General features: G+C 41.9%; 1 protein-coding gene across 4 annotated transcripts in view; it reads right to left on the bottom strand.

Annotated features, from left to right (window-relative positions):
• Positions 1–1,266: 1,266 nt before the first annotated feature.
• The window catches only part of pitpnbl (phosphatidylinositol transfer protein, beta, like), a 40,075-nt gene continuing 15,492 nt past the window's right edge, over positions 1,267–25,849 (bottom strand). For all 4 annotated transcript variants that reach the window (XM_038980147.1, XM_038980131.1, XM_038980138.1 and 1 more), the window contains 4 exons: positions 12,361–12,438; positions 12,076–12,183; positions 8,997–9,119; positions 1,267–2,054 (listed from right to left, as the gene is read on the bottom strand). In XM_038980147.1, the coding sequence (XP_038836075.1) occupies positions 2,007–2,054; positions 8,997–9,119; positions 12,076–12,183; positions 12,361–12,438 (357 nt within the window). In that variant the 3' untranslated portion in view covers positions 1,267–2,006. The remainder of the gene's footprint in view (positions 2,055–8,996; positions 9,120–12,075; positions 12,184–12,360; positions 12,439–25,849) is intronic.

The following is a 25,849-nucleotide window of genomic DNA, read 5'->3' as shown; positions in this document are numbered from 1 at the left end:
TGAGTGATTTGAATCAGCATTGTAGTTAGTGGTGGGGAAAAAAACAAAACGTGCACCCGGGGGGGAAGGACCGAGTTTGGGCTGGGTTAGACCACTTCAGCTGTGTTCCAACCTGAACAATGTTTAAAATGTTGATGCAGCCCCCCGTTATCCAGTGTATACTTTTTTTCTCTTATCAAAATGAAGATCCCCAAAGTCTGGTAGGGAAAACTGTACCAAGAGATGACCTACCTTTTCACAATGTAGTTACAATACTGTGTTAAATCCAGCCGAGATCCATTATTAAAGGCTTTATATTTGTCAGTCCATTTAGTAGATTAATCAAGGCCTAGTATCAATTCAGACGGCGAAATTTAAAGGCCACATTTGCAGAGACTGCATTCAAGGCAAATGTTGCATACATCGGCTCAATCGGAAATCATAATTATCGCACTATAATGTGGCTCTTCTGCTGTCCGGATTGAATCTAGCAATGCCCCTCTTGTCCCTATGAAAGTGCCAACCCAGTAAAGTTTTCCAGACTGCTGGGGCATGCTTGGCATTTAAATGCATTAAAAGGTATTAATGGAAACAATTGTCATTTAACACACAGCGCTTTGTTCAAGTTAATGCAGCTTACTTGGCTCTGATTAGATATCAGTGTCATGCTCTTGTAACAGTTTAACTTTACGTCCGTCCCCTCGCCCATACCCGGGCTCGAACCAGGGACCCTCTGCACACATCAACAACAGTCACCCACGAAGCATCGTTACCCATCGCTCCACAAAAGCCACGGCCCTTGCAGAGCAAGGGGAACCACTACTTCAAGGTCTCAGAGCAAGTGACATCACCGACTGAAAGGCTGCTAGCGCGCACCACCAACTAGCTAGCCATTTCACATCGGTTACTCTACAGAAGTAAAGCGAGCAGTGTCTGTAAAACATTAACATTGTCCCATTTGACCTATGTTGACACCTGACATACTGTATTAATTCCTCTGAAACTTTTTTCTTAGCTATCAGTTCTACACAAATACAGTGGTATCACATTCTACAATAGCAATACATCAGTACTACTGAATATAAGTTTGCTATATCCAATCGATGAAATAGAAGGCATTAGCTGCAAAGCATAAATTGCTTAATCCCAGGACCCTGGGAATATTTTGGCAAGAAAAACAAGCAGACCAGAAGTGAAATTCAAAATGTCAAGCTGACACCCAAGTACGGTGAAACACAGACTGAAAAAGATGGGATTACCAACATATCTACAGTACCGCGTGCTTCATGATAGTCAATATTAGTCTTTATTATTATTGTAAATCAGACTCAACTCTCCAAAAGTTACCTGGCCAACCCAACTCTTTGGAAGCGTGGTCTGGGCAGAGGCGGGAGGGGTTCCACTGGTTACACTCAAGTTTAAAAGACATGTCATCCACTCAATCATCTCAAAACTTTCATAGGTCTGCAATAAAATGGTGACCATCTCACAGGTTCTCTTCAATCTGAAGCTACCACTGAGACTTGAAGTAGCATACATTTGAATTAAAATAAGTGATTGGTTATCATCATAATTTAGATACATGTGTAAATAGGAGAAATGCACCACAGACTTAATAGTGGGGGTGATTTATGGGATTCACTGGCATAGTCACGAGCTAATGGGTCAAAATGAATAAAAAAAACAGTGAGGGTAATAATACTTAATATAAAAAGGTTGATATCGTGTAATATTTTTTGGTAAAAAACAATGAATTTGCCAGCAAATAATGAGGTTAAGAGCCAACGGAAAAGCAAGGACAAAAACTATGACAAAGATACACACTCATACACATTCTCTCATAGAAACCATACACTCTCACACACACAGACACTTCCTGGATGAGGGATGACAGTTTCATGTGTGGAAGGACTCGGTGATGTGGCACGCTGTGAATGGCCATGGGGGGACTGAAGGTCGAATAATGGTTGATTGAACATAGCCCCATATCCCTCTCTTCCATCCAATCTCTTTCTCCCTCCCTCTGTCTAGTCTTCTCCTGCTTTCATTCCTCTGACAGATCCCTCATTCCGCATCTGAAAAAAGCAGAGGAAAAACCATACATTATATACCAGCAACATGTAAAAATGCATCCAATCACACATTTTCCAGACATTCCACGAAAGCAACATACATTTGTTAAAATATGATTTTAAGCCATAGCAAAACACATTTAGTGTACAGTCTTATGACAACTACTGCAATAGCTTATACAGTATGTTGAGAGGGGCTAGGGTCAACTTGTCATATCCGGTGGGCCGTGTGATCGTAAGCATTCTCCCAGTAACTCCCCTCTTTCTCTCCCCTTCCGGAGGGCCTGAGACCGTAGGACGGCAGCTGAGGACACCTTGGCCCGATGATTGCTGGCTGTGCCTGTCCCCAGTCCACCTGGTCGTGCTGCCGATCCTGTGCTGCTGATCTGACAGCAGCTGTGGACTGCCTGGCCTGACTACACTGGACATGCTCGTAAGGTAGCCTTGCGAGGTGGCAAGCACAGTAGCATAGTGGTCAGAGATGCAAGCCAGCAACAGGAGGGTTGCCAGTTCTAATCCCAGGTCCGATGGGAAAAATCGGTCAGGAAGTGAGCTGTTCACCAGGGGGTTGTAGGTATCAAATCCTAGATTATATCACGTGTCGCTGTGCCCTTGAGCAAGACACTTAGGACTCTATTCAATCCACATCACAGAAGTTTATTTTTACAGTGTGATTGCCTTTACATTTCAATATTCCTGCTTTAGAGGAGACTGCATTCATGGTAAATGCTGCATATGTCGGCTCAATCGGAAATTCCCTTTTAAAATTATATTGCGGAATCTGTAACGCTTCAGCTTTACAGATTGAATAGAGCCCTTTGTATTTATTCTGGAACCCCATTAGCTGCTGCCAAGGCAGCTACTCTTCCTGGGGTCTGACAAAATTAAAGCAGTTGTGAAATCTGTTATGAATGTAAAATTTTATAACACACTAAGTGTGTGCCCTAAGGCCACTACTCCACATCTACAACACAAAATCCATGTGTACGTGTGTATGTCATCGTGTGTTTCACAGTCCCCACTGTTCCAAAGGTGTATTTTATCTGCTTCTACTATGGGAGGCGCACAGTACTACATGGAGCCATGACTACATGGAACTCTATTCCATGTAGTCTACCTGATGTGGAATAGAGTTCCATGTAGTCATGGCTCCATGTAGTACTGTGCGCCTCCCATAGTCTGTTCTGGACTTGTGGACTGTGAAGAGACCTCTGATAGCATGTCTTGTGGGGTATGCACGGGTGTCTGAGCTGTGTGCCAGTAGTCAATACCTCTCACAAATACAAGTAGCGATGAAGTCAATCTCTCCTCCACTTTGAGCCAGGAGAGATTGACATGCATATTATTAATGTTTGCGCTCTGTGTGAATCCAAGGGCCAGCCGTGCTACCCTGTTCTGAGCCAATTGAGTTGTGTGGCACCTGCCCACACAACTCAACAGTAGCCCAGGTGCGACAAAACTAGAGCCTGTAGGACCTGCCTTGTTGATAGTGCTGTTAAGGTGGTAGAGCAGCGCTTTATTATGGACAGACTTCTCCCCATCTTAGCTACTGTTGTGTCAATATGATTTGACCATGACAATTTACAATCCAGGGTTACTCCAAGCAGTTGTCACCTCAACTTGCTCAATTTCACCATTATTTATTACTAGATTTAGTGAATTATTTGTCACAAATACAATGCTTTTAGTTTTAGAAATATTTTAGGACTAACTTCTTCCTTGCCACCCATTCTGAAACTAACTGCAGCTCTTTGTTAAGTGTTGCAGTCATTTCAGTCGCTCTAGTAGCTGATATTTATAGTTTAATTAATTAATTTCCCCTGATTTTAACTGATTAAAACACACTATTTTGCAAAGAAGGTCCACAGTAGCCTCAACAGCACTCTGTAGGGTAGTACCATGGTGTAGCCGGAGGACAGCTAGCTTCCGTCCTCCTCTGGGTACATTGACTTCAATACAAAACCTAGGAGGCTCATGGTTCTCATCCCCTTCCATAGACTTACACAGTAATTATGACAACTTCCGGAGGACGTCCTCCAGCCTATCAGAGCTCTTACAGCATGAACTGAAATGTTGTCCACCCAATCAAAGGATCAGAGAATGAATCTAGTACTGAATGCATAAGCTACAGCTAGCTAGCACTGCAGTGTATAACATTTGGTGAGTAGATGACTCAGAGAAAAAATAAAATAGTTTAACAGTTCTGAAGAAATTAATTTCTTCCAAAATCAAGGAGAAGAAAGAGTGTCTTTTTCCTCAATTAAATGTATTTATAAAGCCCTTTTTACATCAGCCGATGTCACAAAGTGCTGTACAGAAACCCAGCCTAAAACCCCAAACAGCAAGCAATGCAGATGTAGAAGCACGAAAACTCCCTAGAAAGGCCGGAACCTACAAAGAAACCTAGAGAGGAACCAGACTGAGGGGTGGCCAGTCCTCTTCAGGCTGTGCCGGGTGGAGATTATAATAGTACATGGCCAAGATGTTCAAACATTCATAGAATACCAGCAGTTGGCTTTTCATAGCCAATCATCCAGAGTAAGAGACAGCAGGTGCGGTAGAGAGAGTCCAAAACAGCAGGTCTGGGACAAGGTAGCACTTCCGGTGTTTAACTTTCACTTTCACCTGTACTCCCTGTTCACCCATGACTGTGTGGCCAAGCACGCCTCCAACTCCATCATCAAGTTTGCAGACGACACTACAGTGGTAGGCTTGATTACCAACTATGATGAGACAGCCTACAAGGAGGAGGTGAGGGCTCTGGGAGTGTGGTGCCTGGAAAACAACCTCCCACTCAATGTCAACAAAAGGAGATGATTGTGGACTTCAGGAAACAGCAGAGCGTGCACAAACTTTAACAGCTGCACAATTGAAAGCATCCTGTCGGGCTGTATCACCGCCTGGTACGGCAACTGCACCGACCGCAACGCTCTCCAGAGGGTGGTGTGGTCTGCCTAATGCATTAACGGGGGCAAACTACCTGCCCTCCAAGACACCTACAGCACCCGATGTTTTTGGAAGGCCAAAAAGATCATCAAGGACATCAACCACCTGAGCCACTGCCTCTTCACCCCTCTCATGAAGTGATTAGATTTTCAATTGCATTTCATTGATGTCAGAGTGATTTGAGGGACAACAGAGTGCTGAGTACCAGGCAGTTAGCAAGTTTGGCAGGTTACTAATGATAAGCAGCAGCATCAGACCTTGGAGAAGCCTAATAACTGTGACTAAACGGTCATGTGGAATTTGACAGCCTTCATGACCAGTGACCGCTGGTGTTGCAGTAATACGGTCACCGCAACAGCCCTAGTTACATACAGCTGATGTGTTGTGCATTGAAGTCCACAAGCGAAGCGAAGGAATATAACGTGGCTGTTATGAGTGAACTCTGTTTATGCGTGATCAGGGGTGTACTCATTCTGCCGATTCTGTTGAAAAACATTTCTTCAAAAGAAAGTAAACGGAACAAAACGGGGATAAACATACCTGAATTTGTCCAATAGAAACTCGTTTGCAACTGTTGGACTAATGATTACACCCCATATCAGCTAGATGTAGGCAAATGTGTGCAAGGCGGTATTGAATGTCACGGTTGGTCACCTCAAATTTGTCTCTCGAACTGTGCACCTACGTTTTAAACTTTCATTCATAGGCTAGGTTGTAGCAACCTCATAAAGGGTATAGGGGAAATTTAAGTATCATGTAGTAGCCTAAACCTATCGCTGTTACATTGAACTGGGTGAATGGAATATGAATGAGTCATCCAATATGCTGTAATAGGAATAAGGCCATGGTTATGAAAATAAAATCATCCTCCCTCATCTTAAACGGCACTGTCCGCCACTGTGGTAGACATATAGGCCCTACGTGCACAGAGACAGGCAATCCAGTGGCGTTGTTGCCTCTGGAAATATGGTTTATTTTTGGTCAATTGCAAATTAGTTTCAATAAATCATTAAAAATAGCAAATTGTGAACCAAAAACTAACGTGATTAGGTCAAAACATTTTTTAAATGGATAAATAAAAAAATCTATCAATCACTGGCACCCTTGAGACCAATAAAACATGTGTGTCGCACTGCCAAGTCAAACAGCTGCAAATGTGACTGTTTGGTCGCAGTATCAAACCCTGATGTTTGACATTTGCCAGAAAGAGCTTCCCTCTCTAAAATGGTTAAAGCAACAGAAAAATCCAATGACTGGTTTGTATAAACCGTGCGGACTGCCTCTGACCTCAATGTTGCAATTTACAACTGCTATTATCCTTGTACCAGAGTGAACAGTGTCCTGACAAGACAACAACTTCTCTGAGCAAGGAAAAATCATGCATGAGCATCATTGATATGTAAAGTGCATTCATAAAGTATTCAGACCCCTTTACTTTTTCTACATTTTGTTACGTTACAGCCTTATTCTAAAATGTATTAAATTGTTGTTGTTTTTCTCAATCTACACACAATACCCCATAATGACAAAGGAAAAACTTGTTTAGACATTGTTGCAAATGTATAAAAATCCTGAAATATACATTACATACATTTACATAAGTATTCAGACCCTTTACTCAGCACTTTGTTGAAGCACCTTTAGCAGCAATTACAGCTAAAGCAATTACAGCATTCTTGGGTATGACGCTACAAGCTTGGCACACCTGTATATGGGGAGTTTCTCCCATTGTCCTCTGCAGATCCTCTCAAGCTCTGTCATGTTGGATGGGGAGAGTCGCTGCAATGCTATTTTCAGGTCTCTCCAAAGATGGTCGATCAGGTTCAAGTCCAGGTTCTGGCTGGGCCACTCAAGGACATTCAGAGACTTGTCACAAAGACACCCCTGCGTTGTCTTGGCTGTATGCTTAGGTTTGTTGTCCTGTTGGAAGGTGAACCTTCGCCCCGAGTCTGAGGTCCTAAGCGCTCTAGAGCAGGTTTTCATCAAGGATCTCTCTGTACTTTGCTCTGTTCATCTTTGCCTCGAAGAAATAGTCTGGACAAAAACCTGGTTGCTAAATGCTTTTTCGTTGCTAAGCAATCAAAGAATGGTTGCAATGAAGGCTGGCTAACATTCTTGTCACTTGCTAGCTAACAAGCTGTCGACAGCAAACAAAGATGTAAAACTCTCCAGCTGAAATGACAGCAAACTATCTGCATTTGTTTATTTTAGCTGTTTTCTTTTGACATCTCTTTGGATATATACAGTGCATTTGGAAAGTATTCAGGCACCTTGACTTTCTCCACATTTTGTTACGTTACTGCCTTATTCTAAAATTAATTAAATATATGTTTTTATCCTCAATCTACACATAATACCCCATAATGACAAAGCGAACACTGTTTTTATTTTATTTTGGCAAATGTATTAAAAATAAAAGGTGTGCCGTACACAAGTATTCAGACCCTTTGCTATGAGACTTGAGATTGAGCTCAGGTGCATCCTGTTTCCATTGATCATCCTTGAGATGATTCTACAACTTGAATGTAGTCCACCTGTGGTAAATTCAAATGATTGGACATGATTTGGAAAGGCACACCTGTCTATATAAAGGTCCCACAGTTGACTGTGCATGTCAGAGCAAAAACCAAGCCTTGTGGTCGAAGGAATTCTCCGTAGAGCTCCAAGACAATTGTCTCGAGGCACAGATCTGGGGAAGGGTACCAAAAAATGTCTGCAGCATTGAAGGTCCCCATGAACAGTGGCCTCAATCATTCTTAAAAGGAAGAAGTTTGGAATCACCAAGACTCTTCCTAGAGCTGGCCGCCCAGCCAAACTAAGCAATCGGGGGAGAAGGGCTTTGGTCAGGGTGGTGACCAAGAACCTGATAGTCACTCTGACAGAGCTCCAGAGTTCCTCTGTGGAGATGAGAACCTTCCAGAAAGACAACCAATCTCTGCAGCCCTTTATGGTAAAGTGGCCACAGGGAAGCCACTCCTCAGTAAAAGGCACATGACAGCCCACTTGGAGTTTGCCAAAAGGAACGGGGGATACCTAGTCAGTTGTCGAACTGAAATGTGTCTATCGCATTTAACCCAACCCCTCTGAATCAGAGGTGCGGGGGGGCTGCCTTAATCGACATCCACGTCTTCAGCGCCAGGGGAACAGTGGGTTAACTGCCTTGCTCAGGGGCAGAACGACAGATTTTTACCTTGTCAGCTCGGGGATTCGATCTAGCAACCATCCGTTTACTGGCTCAATGCTCTAACCACTAGGCTATCTGCCAGACCATGAGAAACAAGATTCTCTGGTCTGATGAATTCAAGATTTAACTTTTTGGCCTGAACACCATGTGTCACGTCTGGAGGAAACCTGGCACCATCCCTATGGTGAAGCATGGCGGTGGCAGTGTCATGCTGTGGGGATGCTTTTCAGTGGCAGGGACTGGGACACTAGGCAGGATTGAGGCAAAGATGAACAGAGCAAAGTACAGAGATCCTTGATGAAAACCTGCTCCAGAGCGCTCAGGACCTCAGACTGGGGCGAAGGTTCTCCTTCCAACAGGACAACGCAGGAGAGGCTTCAGGACAAGTCTCTGAATGTCCTTGAGTGGCCCAGCCAGAGCCCGGACTTCAACCTGATCGAACAACTCTGGAGATACCAGAGATACCATTTAATACATTTTAGAATAAGGCTGTTACATAACAAAATGTGGAAAAAGTCAAGGGGTCTGAATACTTTCCGAATGCACTGTATGTATTTTGTCACACATTCTAACTATTTTTAAAGTGAGATTTCCAATGCACTTTGTCTCTATATGGTTTTATATGTGCCATTTACAAGAGTAAAGGTATCAATGAGTAGAACTCCTCTAAAGTAAATAGTACCGCTCCTTTTTCACAAGTGCATTAACACCAAATTGAACACCATTGGAGACTGTACAGGTAATAGTAAGGACTGTTTAGCAGGCAGAAAATGGTGCCCAATATTCATTCAATATCAGGGTTTATGAATGCATACCTGGTCCAGCTCTCTCTGTGTCTCCTCCTCCATCCGGCGGATGTCATCCATGGTTAGGTTCACCCAACGGTCTAGCCAGCAGAAGAGCTGCCGATGGAAATTAGTGAAGAGGCGCTTCTCTTGCTGCTCCAGGAGGGGGAGGGATGGAGGGCAGAAGAGGGGATATGAGAGTGTGGTGAGAGAGAGGGATATATTCTTATGGAACTCTTTTTCTAATTGTCATTGCACTGATCTTAAAGTGACTAGGTACAAACCTGCCTAATGACGACCTTTACCCTATTGTCTTCACCTGTCAAGTTCTTTTCCAATCAGTGCAAATGAAAGGGAGGAGACAATGAGAGGATGTGTTTTTAAGGAATCGAGAGAGCTTAGAGCAGGGGTCCTCAACCTTTCTTACACAAGCAAGGCCCCACATTAGAATTTTCTTATTGATCCATCCTAAATCTAGTAGGGCATGTCAATCTGCTTTACATATATTTAAAAAAAAGATAATTGGAATGTACTACCACAAAGAGATCATGCAGGACAATTGATTTTTTGTTGGGATCTTTGAGGGCTCTCTCTCTGGTAGGGATATGCATTTTACAGTAAATCAGAACCAGTTCAAGTGAAACGGTTCTTAAAACAAATTTCCAATCTATATAACCCTGGAAATCTTTTCAATCTCCATTGAGTAAGGTAAATCTGCTTTTCATTTTTTTGTGCCTCATGTGGAATGATCTCCAAAACTCCCTAAAGTTGGTGCCTCTCAATTCAGGCAGATGTTACAGGACCTGTTTACTGAAGAATGCATTTGTTTCATATGATTGTGTTTTACTTTTCATGTTTGCGTTTCATGTATTGTGTAATTTTACGTGTATAGTGTTGGAATCGGCAAAACTTTGAACATTGAGATATTAAATGAATGATAGGAAATGAAAAAGACTTGGCTTTATGTCAGAAGTTAATGGTTCTCTGAAGAAAGACAGATGGCTTCGGAATGTGTTGGGTGGACGAGAGGAGAACAATGTGTGAAACAGGGGAGACAGATGGACATCTGTGAATTAGATGAAGGAGGGATTGAGGTCAGAGAGGGGAGGACAGATTCTCTTAAGGGAGTAATAAAGGTTTGGTATCCTGTTTATTCTCTTCCTGTAGAACCATAAAATGTAAGGATTGGAGAGAAGGAGGAGTGTTTTAAGTGGAGGTATATAACTGTGATGGTGAGAAATGTTTTGCTGTCTGAATACAGCTGTACAGAACCTTTGGGGATAATTAAACTTGGTTAAAGCTTGTCTAGTGTCCATGAGTTATTTACTCTGAAAAATAAAGAACCTAACAATAGTGTAATTGTTGTTTATTGATGTGTTCTTGCAGGGCTCATCTGCAAAAGAGACCGTGGTCCCAGCATGACTCCCTGGCTAAATAAAGGTTAAATATATACTACCAGTGACCAACATTTTCAGGTCGCAATTTGCTTTCATCTCATGTAATGATTTTCATGATATTGATCATTCTAAGCTAACTTTAATACGCAAAAGTTGCAATGTAAAAACTAAGGTTCAGATAGCTGAATGCTAATGTTAGCTACTAACTAGTAGTTAATAACCTATGATGTTAGGAGAATGCAGAAATGATTTTGTTTAGCTTCGGAACTGCTCGGCAAATGACCGTAAGGCGCTACAGAGGGTACTGTGTACGGCCCAGTACATCAATGGGGCCAAGCTTCCTGACATCCAGGACCTATATACTCGGCAGTGTCAGAGTAAGGCCCACCCGGACTATTTACATTGACACCCCGCCCTTTGTTTTTACACTGCTGCTACTCGCTGTTTATTATCTATGCATAGTCACTTTACAAATTACCTCGACTAACCCAGCACATTATATGGTGCCGGAAGGGATGGGCTCTTAACCAACCGTGCTATTTCACATTGTAACTTATTTTGTACACAATGTTGCTGCTAACGTATTGTTATTTTACTGCTGCTCTTTAATTATTTTTTGTGGTATTTTTCTTAAAACTGGTTAAGGGCTTGTAAGTAAGCATTTCACTGTTGTATTCGGCGCATGTGACAAATACAATTTGATTGACTCGGTACCAGTGCCCCCATGTATATAGCCTCGTTATTGTTATGCAAATGTATTGTGTGACTTTTTGATTGATTTGATTTTTTTTAACTTTAGTTTATTTAACTTTATTTCTTGAACTGCATTGTTGGTTAAGGGCTTGTAAGTAAGCATTTCAGGGTAAGGTTATACCTGTTGTATTCGGTGCATGTGACAAATAACATTTGATTTGCTTGTGAATTGTTGCATTATTGACAAGTGAAATATGGTTTAGTTGCATTATTCAACAGTGTAAAATGTTTAACGTTAAAAGTTGTTGGCAAAGATGGCGCAGTGGTCTAAGGCACTGCGTAGCTGTGCCACTAGAGATCCTGGTTTGAGTTCAGGCTCTGTCACAGCCGGCCGCGAACGGGATACCCATGGGGCAGTGCACAATTGGCCCAGTGTCGTCCAGGTTAAGGGAGGGTTTGGCCGGCAGGGATGTTCTTGTCCTATCGCGCACTAGAGACTCCTGTAGCGGGCCAGGCTCAATGCACGCTGACACAGTCGCCAGGTGTACGGTGTTTCCTCCAACACATTAGTGCGGCTGGCTTCCGGGTTAAGCGGGCATTGTGTCAAGAAGCAGCGCAGCTTGGCTGGGTTGTGTTTCAGAGGACGCAGGGGTCTCGGCATCGGCTTCTCCCGAGTCCGTACGGGAGTTGCAGAGATGGGACAAGACCAATTGTGGAGAAAAAGGGGCAAAAAAATTAATGTAAAAAAAAAAAGACAAAATAAAAACAAAACAAGTTGTTGGCAAAGTTCAATAGTTGCATGCATTGCAATAGTTGCAATGCATGCTTACTGGCTTCTGTGATGTTCACTGTAAATTTGAGCTGCGCAGCAAGAATCTTGCGTTGCCAAGCCACATCCAAAGGTAAGAAAAGGTTGTAATTTCAATAGAAAAGTTTAAAATCTGGGGATCTGCGAAGAAGACGGTGCAGCAAAAAGTCTAGTGAATATAATGATGCTCTTAGCTCTTCTAAGCTCTTACCTTGTGAATAAAGTTCTCCACTCGTCCCTGCAGCCCCCACCAGCGGAAATGCACCGTTACAAGCTTATAGGCAGTCATATAGGGACAGTTACTGTTGTGGAGCTCCTTCTACACAGTAAAAGAGAGTGAAGGGGAGGAATGAGCGAGGCAAAGGATACCCAGATTTAACATGTAAATCACTTATATTCAAAGCTAGATTTGGAAAACAAATATGCTTCTTGTACTTTGAAAATCTATGGTCAAATATGGTAAATTAAAACAGAACAAGTGTAATTTCAGACATGCCTTCCATCCTGGTCCCAGCGGTCCTCTTCCAGTTTTCTCCGAATGGAAGATGGCTGGGTCTTCCTCTGGCTTATAGTCCTACATATGAAAACAGAGTAAAAGTATTTAATATGTATACATTTTACATATAGACTACAGTATGCATAGAATAAGGAATTAGACATGAACCTTCTTAAATGGTATAGAAAGTCAAACATTTGGTCAGGGAGTTAATCAACTATGGTTTGCCAGTGCTGTGATAAGAAATGTGTTGTAAAACAATTAATTTGAAGTATTTATCTGCACCGTATGTTTATTAGCTAGCCAGACAGTTTTAGAAGAATGATTCCATTCCTATTAATCCTTAAGAGTCTATTGACACACCCATGTGTCAATCTAAGTTTAAAAAAAATGTAAAGTCCCATCAAAATCCTTCAGTTTATGCTAGGAGATATTTGTTTTTCGCATGCGCTACGCCTCAATCCACCGCATCAGCCTGTGTCGGGCCTTCTGCATCTGCGGTGGAAGATGGCCGAGCTATAGCGGTGTTTGTCAGACCATGGGTCTTCTGAAAAAAACATCTGTAGCGTCCAAACGGTCTACACAGTAAACTACGTCCACTCTACGGAAAGATGAGACCCCTTCAAGCCCCAAAGAACTCGTCTGAAATACAAATAAATGGAAGTATGGAGGTAGTTTAAGTGCGAACAAAATGAAATGGGGTTAAATGAGTGCAAAAAAGATATAAGAAAGCTCAGGAAATATTACATCTCCTAGATATAGGACAGACACTTTAAAACCATATGATTTATTTTTTGACTGTCTTCTTGCCATTTATGAACGTGTTATTCAATGCGTTTCTATGGACTATAGTAGTAAAGGCCAAATTCATAATTTTTGTTATACCTAAAAGGGTCCTAAAAGTCTAGATCCAAATAGCTAAATGATCCATGGTATGAATAGGGCTGTTACGAGTCATGACCGCAGTCAAATTCCACATGACAATTTTCTCATGGCTTCTGGAAGGAAATGCTTTCGGAATGCTCAACAGGTGTCACTCATTCAGCCGACAAACTGTCAACCGGTTCTCCCCATTAAGCAATGAGTCGGAGTCAGAGGCCGAGCCTTCTCTGGTCTCTCCTCCACAAGTTACGGGGTCTGAGCCGCCAAAGCCTCCCACCATTAGCTCTGACAAATTGAAAACCCTAGTCCTTAGCGACTCCATTACCCGCAGTATCAGACTTAAAGAGAATCATCCAGTGATCGTACACTGTTTACCAGGGGGCAGGGCTACCGACGTAAAGGCTAATCTGAAGATGGTGCTGGCTAATACCCTGACTACACCGCTCGCGTTGCAAAATAAATTTAGGAATATATGTTATTCAAATATTGTGCACGCCAACGAGCGTCTGCGTTGCCAAGGGCTAAAATAGAAGTCATTCCTATTTCTGACGCAGATCGCGCTGCAAGTCCTGCCTCTCCCATCTCCTCATTGCCGGTTGTCGTGGTAATACTATGAAAGTGTAGAAGCCCATCATCATATAAGTTCAAAGATGAAAAGGCCTTGAAGGTTGAGAGATGACGAGAATCGATTCTGTTGACTGTTTTATGTGTCGATTAATTGTCGGAGGAGAGGACCTTGTGCATTTCAGGTAAAATAACACCTCAATGTTTATATCCCAGAACAAATTAGCTAGCAACAGCAAGCTAGCTAATAGGACAAATTAGCTAGCAAGTGATCAAGTTAAATAAAAATGTAATTTAAAAAAAACTATTCGGCCTCTCTCAAATCTCCCACACCTCAACATTTTTTGAAAAAGCTGTTGCGCAGCAACTCAGTGCCTCCCCGAAGACAAACAATATACGAAATGCTTGTCTGGTTTTAGACCCCATCATAGCACTGAGACTGCACTCGTGAAGGTGGCAAATGACATTTTAATGGCGTCAAACCAAGGCTCTGCATCTGTCCTTGCGCTCCTAGACCTTAGTGCTGCTTTTGACACCATCGATAACAACATTCTTTTGAGAAATTGGAAACACAAATTGGTCTACATGGACAAGTTCTGGCCTAGTTTAGATCTTAACTGTCGGAAAGATATCAGTTTGTCTCTGTGGATGGTTTGTCCTCTGACAAATCAACTGTAAGTTTCGGTGTTCCTTAAGGTTCCGTTTTAGGACTACTATTGTTTCACTATACATTTTACCTCTTGGTGATGTCAACTGGTAACAATGTTAACTTTCACTGCTATGCGGACGATACACAGCTGTACATTTCGATGAAACATGGTGAAGTACCAAAATTGCCCTCCCTGGAAGCCTGTGTTTCAGACATAAGGAAGTGGATGGCGGCAAACGTTTTACTTTTAAATTCGGACAAAACAGAGATGCTAGTTCTAGGTACTAAGAAACAAAGAGATCTTCTGTTGGATCTGACAATCTTGATGGTTGTACTGTCTCAAATAAAAGCATGAAGGACCTTGGCGTTACTCTGGACCCTGATCTCTCTTTGATGAACATATCAAGACTATTTCAAGGACAGCTTTTTTCCATCTTCGTAACATTGCAAAAAATCGGAAACTTTGTCCAAAAATGATGCAGAAAAGTCAATCCATGCTTTTGCCACTTCTAGATTAGACTACTGTAATGATCTACTTTCCAGCTACCCGGATAAAGCACTAAATAAACTTCATTTAGTGATAAACACGACTGCTAGAATCTTGACTAGAACCAAAATAATGTATCATATTACTCCAGTGCTAGCCTCTCAATACTGGCTTCCTGTAAAGGCTAGGGCTGATTAAGATTTTACTGCTAACCTACAAAGCATTACATGGACTTGCTCCTACCTATCTCTCCGATTTGGTCCTGCCGTACATACCTACACGTAGGCTACGAACACGAAACGAAGGCCTCCTTATTGTCCCTAGAATTTCTAAGCAAACAGCTGGAGGCAGGGCTTTCTCCTATAGATCTCAATTTCTATGGAATGGTCTGCCTATCCATGTGAGAGACGCAGACTCAGTCTCAACCTTTAAGTCTATATTGAAGACTCATCTCTTCAGTAGGTCCTATGATTGAGTGTAGTCTGGCCCAGGGGTGTGAAGGTGAACGGAAAGGCACTGGAGCAACGACTCAAGACTGCCCTTGCCGTCTCAGCCTGGCCGGTTCCCCTGTCTCCACCGGGATTCTCTGCCTCTAACCCTATTACAGGGGCTGAGTCACAAGCTTATAGGTGCTCTTCCATCCTGTCCCTAGGAAGGTGTGTCACTTGAGTGGGTTGAGTCACTGACATGATCTTCCTGTCCGGGTTTGGCTCCCCCCTCGGGTTTGTGCCGCGGGGGAGATCTTCGTGGCCTACACTCAGCCTCGTCTCAGGCTAGTAAGTTGGTGGTTGAAGATATCCCTGTATTGGTGTGAGGGCCGTGCATTGGCAGAGTGGGTGGGGTTATATCCTGCCTGGTTGGCCCTGTCCGGGTGTATCGTCAGATGGGGCCACAGTGTCTCCTGACCCCTCCTGTCTCAGCCTCCAGTATGTATGCTGCAATAGCTTGTGTCAGTGGGCTAGGGTCAGTCTTATGTCTGGAGTATTTCTCCTGTCTTATCCGGTGTTGTGTGAATTTAAGTATGCTCCCTCTAATATATTCTCTCTCCCCCTCCCTCTCCTCCCGGAGGAGCTGAGCCCTGGGACCATGCCTCAGGACTACCTGGCCTGATGACCCCTTGCTGTCCCCAGCCCACCTGGTAGTGCTGCTGCTCCAGTTTCAACTGTTCTGCCTGTGACTACCCTGATCTGTTCACCGGACGTGCAACCTTGTCCGGACCTGCTGTTTTCGACTCTCTCTCTACCGCACCTGCTGTCGGAAATCGGAAAGCTCGGCTATGAAAAGCCAACTGACATTTGTTCCTGCGGTGCTGACCTGCTACACCCTCTACAACCACTGTGATGATTATTATTTTTACTGCTATTATTATTATAATAATAACCTGCTGGTCATCTATGAACGTTTGAACATCCTGGCCATGTATTGTTATAATCTCAACCCAGCACAGCCAGAAGAGGACTGGCCACCCCTCAGATGACAATGGCACAGCATTTTATTAAAATGTTTTATGAGATTAGAGAACACTTTGGAAGGAATCTTAGACCATTCATTAATACATAATCTTTTCAGTTAATTGATATCCTTTGTCTGTGCTTATGGACTGCCCTCCTCAATTCAAGGTACAGGTTTTCAATGGGGTTCAAGTCCGGAGACTGCAATGGCCATTGCAAAACTTTGATTTTGTGGTCAATAAATAATTTGTGGATTTTGATGCGTGCTTGGGGTTATCGTCTTGCTGGAAGATCCACTTGCAGCCAAGATTTTGCCTCCTGGCAGAGGCAACCAGGTTTTTTGGTTAAAATGTCCAGAGGGCTATACCACGTATGTAGCTAGATGTATCCAGGCTGGCTTCAGTCAGCTTCACATTCCAGCTCAGGCTTCATCCGTACTACGACAGTGGATAAGAATAATGGCTCCGGAGGAGATGGCTGCTGTTTTACGATCCCCTAACCAATTGTGCTATTGTGGTGTTTTTTCGCATTTATTTGTAACTTTCTTAACCTCTAACGCCTACCAAACCCGGATCCGGGATCCCCCCCATCACAAAAGCTGACTAGCATAGCCTAGCCTAAAGCCACAGGGATATCATATAATAAAATGTTCATGAAATCACAAGTCCAAGACACCAAATGAAAGATACACATCTTGTGAATAAAGCCATCATTTCTGATTTTTAAAATGTTTTACAGGGAAGACAAAATATGTAAATCTATTAGCTAACCACGTTAGCAAAAGACACCACTTCCATACTCCACCATTTTCTTACTGCATCAGTAGCTATCACAAATTCGACCAAATAAAGATATAAATAGCCACTAACCAAGAAACAACCTCATCAGATGAGTCTGATAACATATTTATTGTATAGCATAGGTTTTGTTAGAAAAATGTGCATATTTCAGGTATAAATCATAGTTTACCATTGCAGCCCCCATCACAACTCTCACTAAAATGACTAGAATAACTACAGAGAGCAACGTGTATTAGCTAATTACTCATCATAAAACATTTCTTAAAAATACACAGCGTACAGCAATTGAAAGACACAGATCTTGTGAATCCAGACAATATTTCAGATTTTCTAAGTGTTTTACAGCGAAAACACAATATAGCGTTATATTAGCTTAGCACAGTAGCAAACCAAACAGCATTGATTCCAGCCAAACATAGCGATAACGTATTCACCACCAAAATATATAAATTTTCACTAACCTTCTCAGAATTCTTCAGATGACAGTCCTGTAACATCATATTACACAATGCATATAGAGTTTGTTCGAAAATGTGCATATTTAGCGGCACAAATCGTGCTTATACAATGAGAAAAGTTGCCAAGCTGCCCAGAAAATTTCGGGCACCATCTTGGAGAGTAACCTAGTCTAATCAATAAATAATCATAAACTTAACTAAAAAATACAGGGTGGACAGCAATTGAAAGACAAATTAGTTCTTAATGCAATCGCTGAATTACATTTTTAAAACTAACCTTACTGCGCAATACAGGGTGCAATACAGGCTGCGATAACGCAAGGCTACACGGCAAATAATGGCGTCTTATGCATTTTACTTTTTCAACAGAACAACGAATTATCAGCATAAATAGTTCTTACTATTAGCTGAACTCCCATCAGAATCTTGGGAAAGGTGTCCGTTGGCCAAAAGAATCGTTGCTGGGTTGGAGAATGTTTCCTTCCACGTTGCAATTAGCAGTACACAATGGCATTCGAGAGAGAGATACCCAACTCAATACAACGTCAGAAAATGAAATGCCCGAAAATCGACATAAACTGATATAAATCGGTTTAAAATAACAAGATTATGATGTCTTTAAAGCCTATATCGAATAAAAACAGAGCCGGATATATCTAGTTTCTAAAACCAGAGCTTCTAAAAAGACATGCCAAGACCCTTTCTGCGTCAGCGCGAAGATCCAAAAGGGTGGACACCTCGATTCCAATCAATTTATAAACTTTGGGAACTACGTAGAAACTCCATTTCAAGTCTCCCTATTCGCTAACAACCAGGGGAAGGCGTATGCAGTGCATCTCAACCAATAGAGGACAGGCAAATTAATACACAGGTCTGGGAACAGCCAGCAAAATTCTGCACTGACATACACATAGGAAAATTGCTCTAAGTCGAGTTCTGTTTCACCCACAGATATAATTCAAACGGTTTTAGAAACTAGAGAGTGTTTTCTATCCAATAGTAATAATAATATGCATATTGTACGAGCAAGAATTGAGTACGAGGCAGTTTAATTTGGAAACGAATTTGTGCTATGTCGAAATGGCACCCCCCTAGTGGCAAGAAGTTAAAGAATGTGAAATTTCAGAATAATAGTAGAGAGAATGATTTATTTCAGCTTTTATTTCTTTAATCACATTCTCAGTAGGTCAGAAGTTTACATGCAGTCAATTAGTATTTGGTAGCATTGCCTTTAAATTGTTTAACTTGGGTCAAACGTTTCAGGTAGCCTTCCACAAGCTTCCCACAATAAGTTGGGTGAATTGTGGCCCATTCTTCCTGACAGAGCTGGTGAAACTGAGCCTCCTTGCTCACACGCTTTTTAAGTTCTGCTTACACATTTTCTATAGGATTGAGGTCAAGGCATTGTGATGGCCACTCCAATACCTTGGACTTTGTTGTCCTTAAGCCATTTTGACACAACTTCGGAAGTATGCTTGGGGTCATTGTCCATTTGGAAGACCCATTTGCGACCAAGCTTTAACTTCCTGACTGATGTCTTGAGATGTTGCTTCAATATATCCACGTAATATTCCTGCCTCATGATGCCATCTATTTTGTGAAGTGCACCAGTCCCTCCTGCAGCAAAGCACACCAACAACATGATGCTGCCGCCCCGTGCTTCACGGTCGGGATGGTGTTATTCGGCTTGCAAGCCTCCACCTTTTTCCTCCAAACATAACGATGGCCATTATGGCCAAACAGTTATATTTTTGTTTCATCAGACCAGAAGACATTTCTCCAAAAAGTACGATCTTTGTCCCCATGTGCAGTTGCAAACCGTAGTCTGGCTTTTTTATGGCAGTTTTGGAGCAGTGGCTTCTTCCTTGCTGAGCGGCCTTTCAGGTTATGTCGATATAGGACTCATTTTACTGTGGGTATAGATACTTTTGTACCCGTTTCTTCCAGCGTCTTCACAAGGTCCTTTGCTGTTGTTCTGGGATTGATTTGCACTTTTTGCAGCAAATACGTTCTCTAGGAGAGAGACCTCCTTCCTGAGCGGTATGATGGCTGCGTGGTCCCATGGTGTTTATACTTGCGTACTATTGTTTGTACAGATGAACGTGGTAACTTCAGGCGTTTGGAAATTGCTTCCAAGGATGAACCAGACTTGTGGAGGTCTACACATTTTTTCTGAGGTCTTGGCTGATTTCTTTTGATTTCCCATGATGTCAAGCAAAGAGGCACTGAGTTTGAAGGTAGGCCTTGAAATACATCCACAGGTACACCTCCAATTGACTCAAATGATGTCAATTAGCCTATCAGAAGCTTCTAAAGCCATGACATCATTTTCTGGAATTTTCCAAGCTGTTTAAAGGCACAGTCAACTTAGTGTATGTAAACTTCTGACCCACTGGAATTGTGATACAGTGAATTATAAGTGAAATAATCTGTCTGTAAACAATTGTTGGAAAAATGACGTGTCATGCACAAAGTAGATGTCCTAACCGACTTGCCAATACTATAGTTTGTTAACAAGAAATTTGTGGAGTGGCTGAAAAACTGGTTTTAAATGACTCCAACCTAAGTGTATGTAAACTTCCGACTTCAACTGTATATACAGTACAAAAAATGTGTATATGCTATTGTGTGTGTGTATGCACCTAGGTTTGTATTGCTTCACAGTCCCCGCTGTTCCATTAGTTGTTTTTTAAATCTAATTTTACTGCTTGCATGAGTTACTTGATGTGGAATAGAGTTCCATGTAGTCATGGCTCTATTAAGTACTGTGTGCCTTCCATAGTCGGTTCTGGACTTGTGGACTGTGAAAAGACCTCGTGGTATGTCTTGACTGAACATGGAGTATAGGAGGTGACTGAGCATGCACCCCTGAGGGGCCCCCGTGCATGGGTGGTAAGGGTAGGCAACAACACATCTGCTACACTAATGCGCTACACGGTGGCCCCTGAGGGGTGCATGCTCAGTCCACTCCTGTACTCCATGTTAACTCACGACTCCAACACCATCATTAAGTTTGCCGATGACACAACAGCAGTAGGCCTGATCACTGACAACAATGAAACAGCCTATAGGGAGGAGGTCAGAGGCCTGGCTGTGTGGTGCCAGAACAACAACCTCTCCCTCAACGTGATCAAGACAAAGTAGATGATTGTGGACTACAGGAAAAGGAGGAAAGAACACGCCCCCATTCTCATTGACAGGGCTGTAGTGGAGCAGGTTGAGAGCTTCAAGTTCCTTGGTGTCCACATCACCAACAAACTATCATGGTCCAAGCACACCAAGACAGTCGTGAAGAGGGCACGACAAAGACTATTCCCCCTAAGGAGACTGAAAAGATTTGACATGGGTCCTCAGATCCTCAAAAAGTTCTACAACTGCACCATGGTGAGCATCACTCGAGCCAAGCTTCCAGCCATCCAGGACCTCTATACCAGGCGCTGTCAGAGGAAGGCCCTAAATATGGTCAAAGACTCCAGTCACCCTAGTCATAGACTGTGCTCTCTGCTACCAAGCGGTACCGCTCGCCAAGTCTAGGTCCAAAATGCTTCTTAAAACACTTCTTATGGCTGCAATCCCATTAACGGGATGATATGACAACAGCCAGTGAAAGAGTCACAAAAAGCACAAATAGAGATAAAATGAATCACTAACCTTTGATGATCTTCATCAGATGACACTCATAGGACTTCATGTTACAAAATACATATATGTTTTGTTCGATAAAGCTCATATTTATATCTAAAAACCTCAGTTTACATTGGCGCCATGTTCAGAAATGCCTCCAAAATATCCGGAGAAATTGCAGAGAGCCACATCAAATAACAGAAATACTCATCATAAACTTTGATGAAAAATACATGTTATTCATAGAATTAAAGATACACTTGTTCTTAATGCAACCGCTGTGTCAGATTTCAAAAAGCTTTACGGCAAAAGCACAATATTCAACCATCTGAGAACAGCGTTTAGCCACAAAAGGAAGCCATACAGTTACCCGCCAAATTGTGCAGTCAACAACACTCATAAAAAGCATTATAAATCTTCACTTACCTTTGCTGATCTTCGTCAGAATGCACTCCTAGGACTCCCACAAGAAATGTTTGTTTTGTTTGGTAATGTCCATTTATGTCCAAATAGCTATTTTTTTAGCGTGTTTGGTAAACAAATCCAAAGTCAGAAAGCGCGTTCACTAAAAGCTGGCAAAATGTCAAAAAGTTCCGTAACAGTCAGTGGAAACATGTCAAACAATGTATTGAATCAATCTTTAGCATGTTTTTAACATAAATCTTTAGTAACGTTCCAACCGGAGAATTACATTGACTTTAGATATGCGATGGAACAGAGCTCCCTCTCATGTGAACATGCATGGTCAGAGCATGGCCAGGTCATGGTAGACCTGACTATTTCCTGTCTCCTTCGGCCCCACTTCACAGTAGAGGCATCAGACAAGGTTCTACAGACTGCAAACTCATCCATATCCCACTGTTTGTTCAATAGGGGCTGTGTTGAAAATCTACCAACGTCAGAATTCCCACTTCCTGTTTGGATTTTTTTCTCAGGTTTTTGCCTGCCATATGAGTTCTGTTATACTCACAGACATCATTCAAACAGTTTTAGAAACTTCAGAGTGTTTTCTATCCAATATGAATAACAATATGCATATATTAGCAACCGGGACTGAGGAGCAGGCAGTTTACTATGGGCACCTCTGTGCACCAAGCTACTCAATACGGCCCCTGCAGCCATAAGAAGTTAACAGCTTCTACCCCCAAGCCATAAGACTCCTGAACAGCTAATCAAATGGCTACCCAGACTACTTGCATTGCCCCCCCCTCTTTTACACTGTTGCTACTCTGTTTATCATCTATGCAGTCACTTTAACTCTACCAACATGTACATATTGCCTCAATTATCTCGACTAACCGGAGTCCCCGCACATTGTACCAGTACCCCTGTATATAGCCTCACTATTGTTATGTTACTGCTGCACTTGAATTATTTTTATTATTATTTATTTTTTTACTTAACCTCACTAGGGTATGTGGGACGGTAGCGTCCCACCTCGTCAACAGCCAGTGAAACTGCAGGGCGCCAAATTCAAAACAGAAATCCCATCATTTAAATTCCTCAAACATACAAGTATTTTACACCATTTTAAAGATACACTTGTTGTAAATCCAGCCAAAGTGTCCGATTTCAAAAAGGTTTTACGACGAAAGCACACTAAACGATTATGTTAGGTTTGAGCCAAGTCACTGAAAAAGACAGCCATTTTTCCAGCCAAAGAGAGGAGTAACAAAAAGCAGAAAGAGATAAAATTAAATCACTAACCTTTGATGATCTTCAGATGACACTCATAGGACTTCATGTTACACAATACATGTATGTTTTGTTCGGTAAAGTTCAGAGCGCCAAATTCAAATTAATTACTATAAAAATTACTATAAAAATCTAACTTTCATTAAATCATACATGAAAGATACCAAATTAAAGCTACACTGGTTGTGATTCCAGCCAACATGTCAGAATTCAAATAGGCTTTTCGGCGAAAGCAAACAATGCTATTATCTGAGGATAGCACCATTGTAAACAAAGAGAGAGAAGCATATTTCAACCCTGCAGGCGCGACACAAAACGCAGAAATAAAAATATAATTCATGCCTTACCTATGACGAGCTTCTGTTGTTGGCACTCCAATATGTCCCATAAACATCACAAATGGTCCTTTTGTTCGATTAATTCCGTCGATATATATCCAAAATGTGAATTTATTTGGCGCGTTTGATCCAGAAAAACACCGGTTCCAAATTGTGAAACGTGACTACAAAATATCTCAAAGTTTACCTGTAAACTTTGCCCAAGAATTTCAAACTACTTTTGTAATACAACTTTAGGTATTTTTTTAACGTAAATAATCGGTCAAATAGAAGACGGGATGATCTGTGTTCAATACAGGATTAAAACCAACTGTAGCTAGCTTTCTGGTCATGCGCTTCTAACAAACAGGACACTTCGAGTGACGCTCCAAGATGGCCGTACTTCTTCATTACACAAAGGAATAACCTCAACCAATTTCTAAAGACTGTTGATATCCAGTGGAAGCGGTAGGAACTGCAAGAAGGTCCCTTAGAAATCTGGTTTCCCAATGAAAATCAATTGAAAAGAGAGTGATCGCACAAAACAAAAAATCTGAATGGTTTGTCCTCGGGGTTTCGCCTGCTACATAAGTTCTGTTATACTCCCAGACATGATTCAAACAGTTTTAGAAACTTCAGAGTGTTTTCTATCCAACACTACTAATAATATGCATATCTTATCTTCTGGGGATGAGTAGCTGGCAGTTTAATTTGGGAATGCTTTTCACCCAAAATTCCGAATGCTGCCCCCTACCCAAGAAAAGTTAACCAACAATGAAGTTAAGAAAAATAAGTGTTAAGGGCTTGTAAGTAGTCATTTCACTGTAAGGTCTACCTGCACCTGTTCTATCGGCGCATGTGACAAATAACATTTGATATTGCACGTCCGCCTGCAGCTTGTAACTGCGCGTGCAGTTAGCAAGTGGCTAGTCAAAAACACTTAATTGAGACAATGCTGAAACATCAATCCAGGTTTGAGCGATTGACAACTTTTCTTTCAATTGATTTCGGCAAAAACAAATTGTATCTAGCAAATTCAGCAGGCTATAATGTGAAAAAGGCTATTAGAAGTGCCATCTTTCTTTTATTACGTATCGTTATTGGCTTATCAATGCACACGGCACTTTTTTCCTCCCACTTATAGATAAAATATTTTTGGAATGCCATAGAAGTTTTACTGTGCGTGAACTTTCAAATGCATCCTGTCATTACTAAATATGCAATTTGATATTTTAAATAACTTTCTTTTTTTTTTTACACAAAAAATAAATAAATTGTCATCTTCCTCAAATTAAATGGATGATGACACAATGTTTACGAGAGTGAGGGATTCTGATCAGTGTCGCAGCTCAGACACTTCATTCAGGATAAATGGAATTAGCCTGCCCCGGAGCAGGTTAGTTCTGAAGCATTCATTGCCATAGAAATGTACCTGGCTAAAAGGTGAGCCACTTTTGTGGTAACAGTTACCCCGAACTTTGTATTTGGATTCATTAGGGATCCCCATTAGCTCATCACAATCCCCGCTGTTTGGTGCACAAATTTGTTTACATTCCTGTTAGTGAGCATTTCTCCTTTAAAAAAAATCCATCCACTTGACAGGTGTGGCAGATCAAGAAGCTGATTAAACAGCAGGATCATTACACAGGTGCACCTTGTGCTGCGGGAAATAAAAGGCCATTCTAAAACTTTGGTTACACCACACATTGTAATGCTGACTGCAGGATGTCCACCTCAGCTGTTGCCAGAGAATTGAATGTTAATTTCTCTACCATAAGCCACCTCCATCGTTTTAGAGAATTTGGCAATACGTCCAACCAGCCGCACAACCGCAGACCGTGTGTGTGAGCGGTTTGCTTATGTAAACGTTGTGGACAGAGTGCCCCATGGTGGCGGTGGGGTTATGGTATGGGCAGGCATAAGCTATGGACAACGAACACAATCGCATTTTATCGATCGCAATTTGAATGCACAGAGATACCGTGACGAGATCCTGAGACCTATTGTCATGTCATTCATCCGCCTCCATCACCTTATGTTCCATCATGATAATGCACGGCCCCATGTCACTTCAGTGCAGCTTTTGACATCATCGATCATAGTCTGCTGCTGGAAAAACGTGTGTTATGGCTTTACACCCCTTGCTATAATGTGAATAAAGAGTTACCTGTCTAACAGAACACAGAGGGTGTTCTTTAATGGAAGCCTCTCAAACATAATCCAGGAAGAATGCGGAATTCCCCAGGGAAGCTGTTTAGGCTACTTGCTTTTTTCAATCTTTACTAACGACATGCCACTGGCTTTGAGTAACGCCAGTGTGTCTATGTATGCGGATGCCTCAACACTATACACGTCAGCTATTACAGCGACTGAAATGACTGCAACACTTACCCATTCCGAAACTAACTACAGCTCTTTGTTAGCAAAGAATAAGCTAGTCCTAAATATTTCCAAAACTAAAAGCATTATATTTGGGACAAATATTTCACTAAACCTTAAACTATGTCTCGTAATGAATGATGTGGAAAGTGAGCAAGTTGAGGTGACTAAATTGCTTGGAGT

The sequence above is a fragment of the Salvelinus namaycush genome, chromosome 3, assembly GCF_016432855.1.
Source record: "Salvelinus namaycush isolate Seneca chromosome 3, SaNama_1.0, whole genome shotgun sequence".
NCBI classification, from domain to species: domain Eukaryota; kingdom Metazoa; phylum Chordata; class Actinopteri; order Salmoniformes; family Salmonidae; genus Salvelinus; species Salvelinus namaycush.
This window is presented reverse-complemented; position numbering and strand designations above follow the sequence as displayed.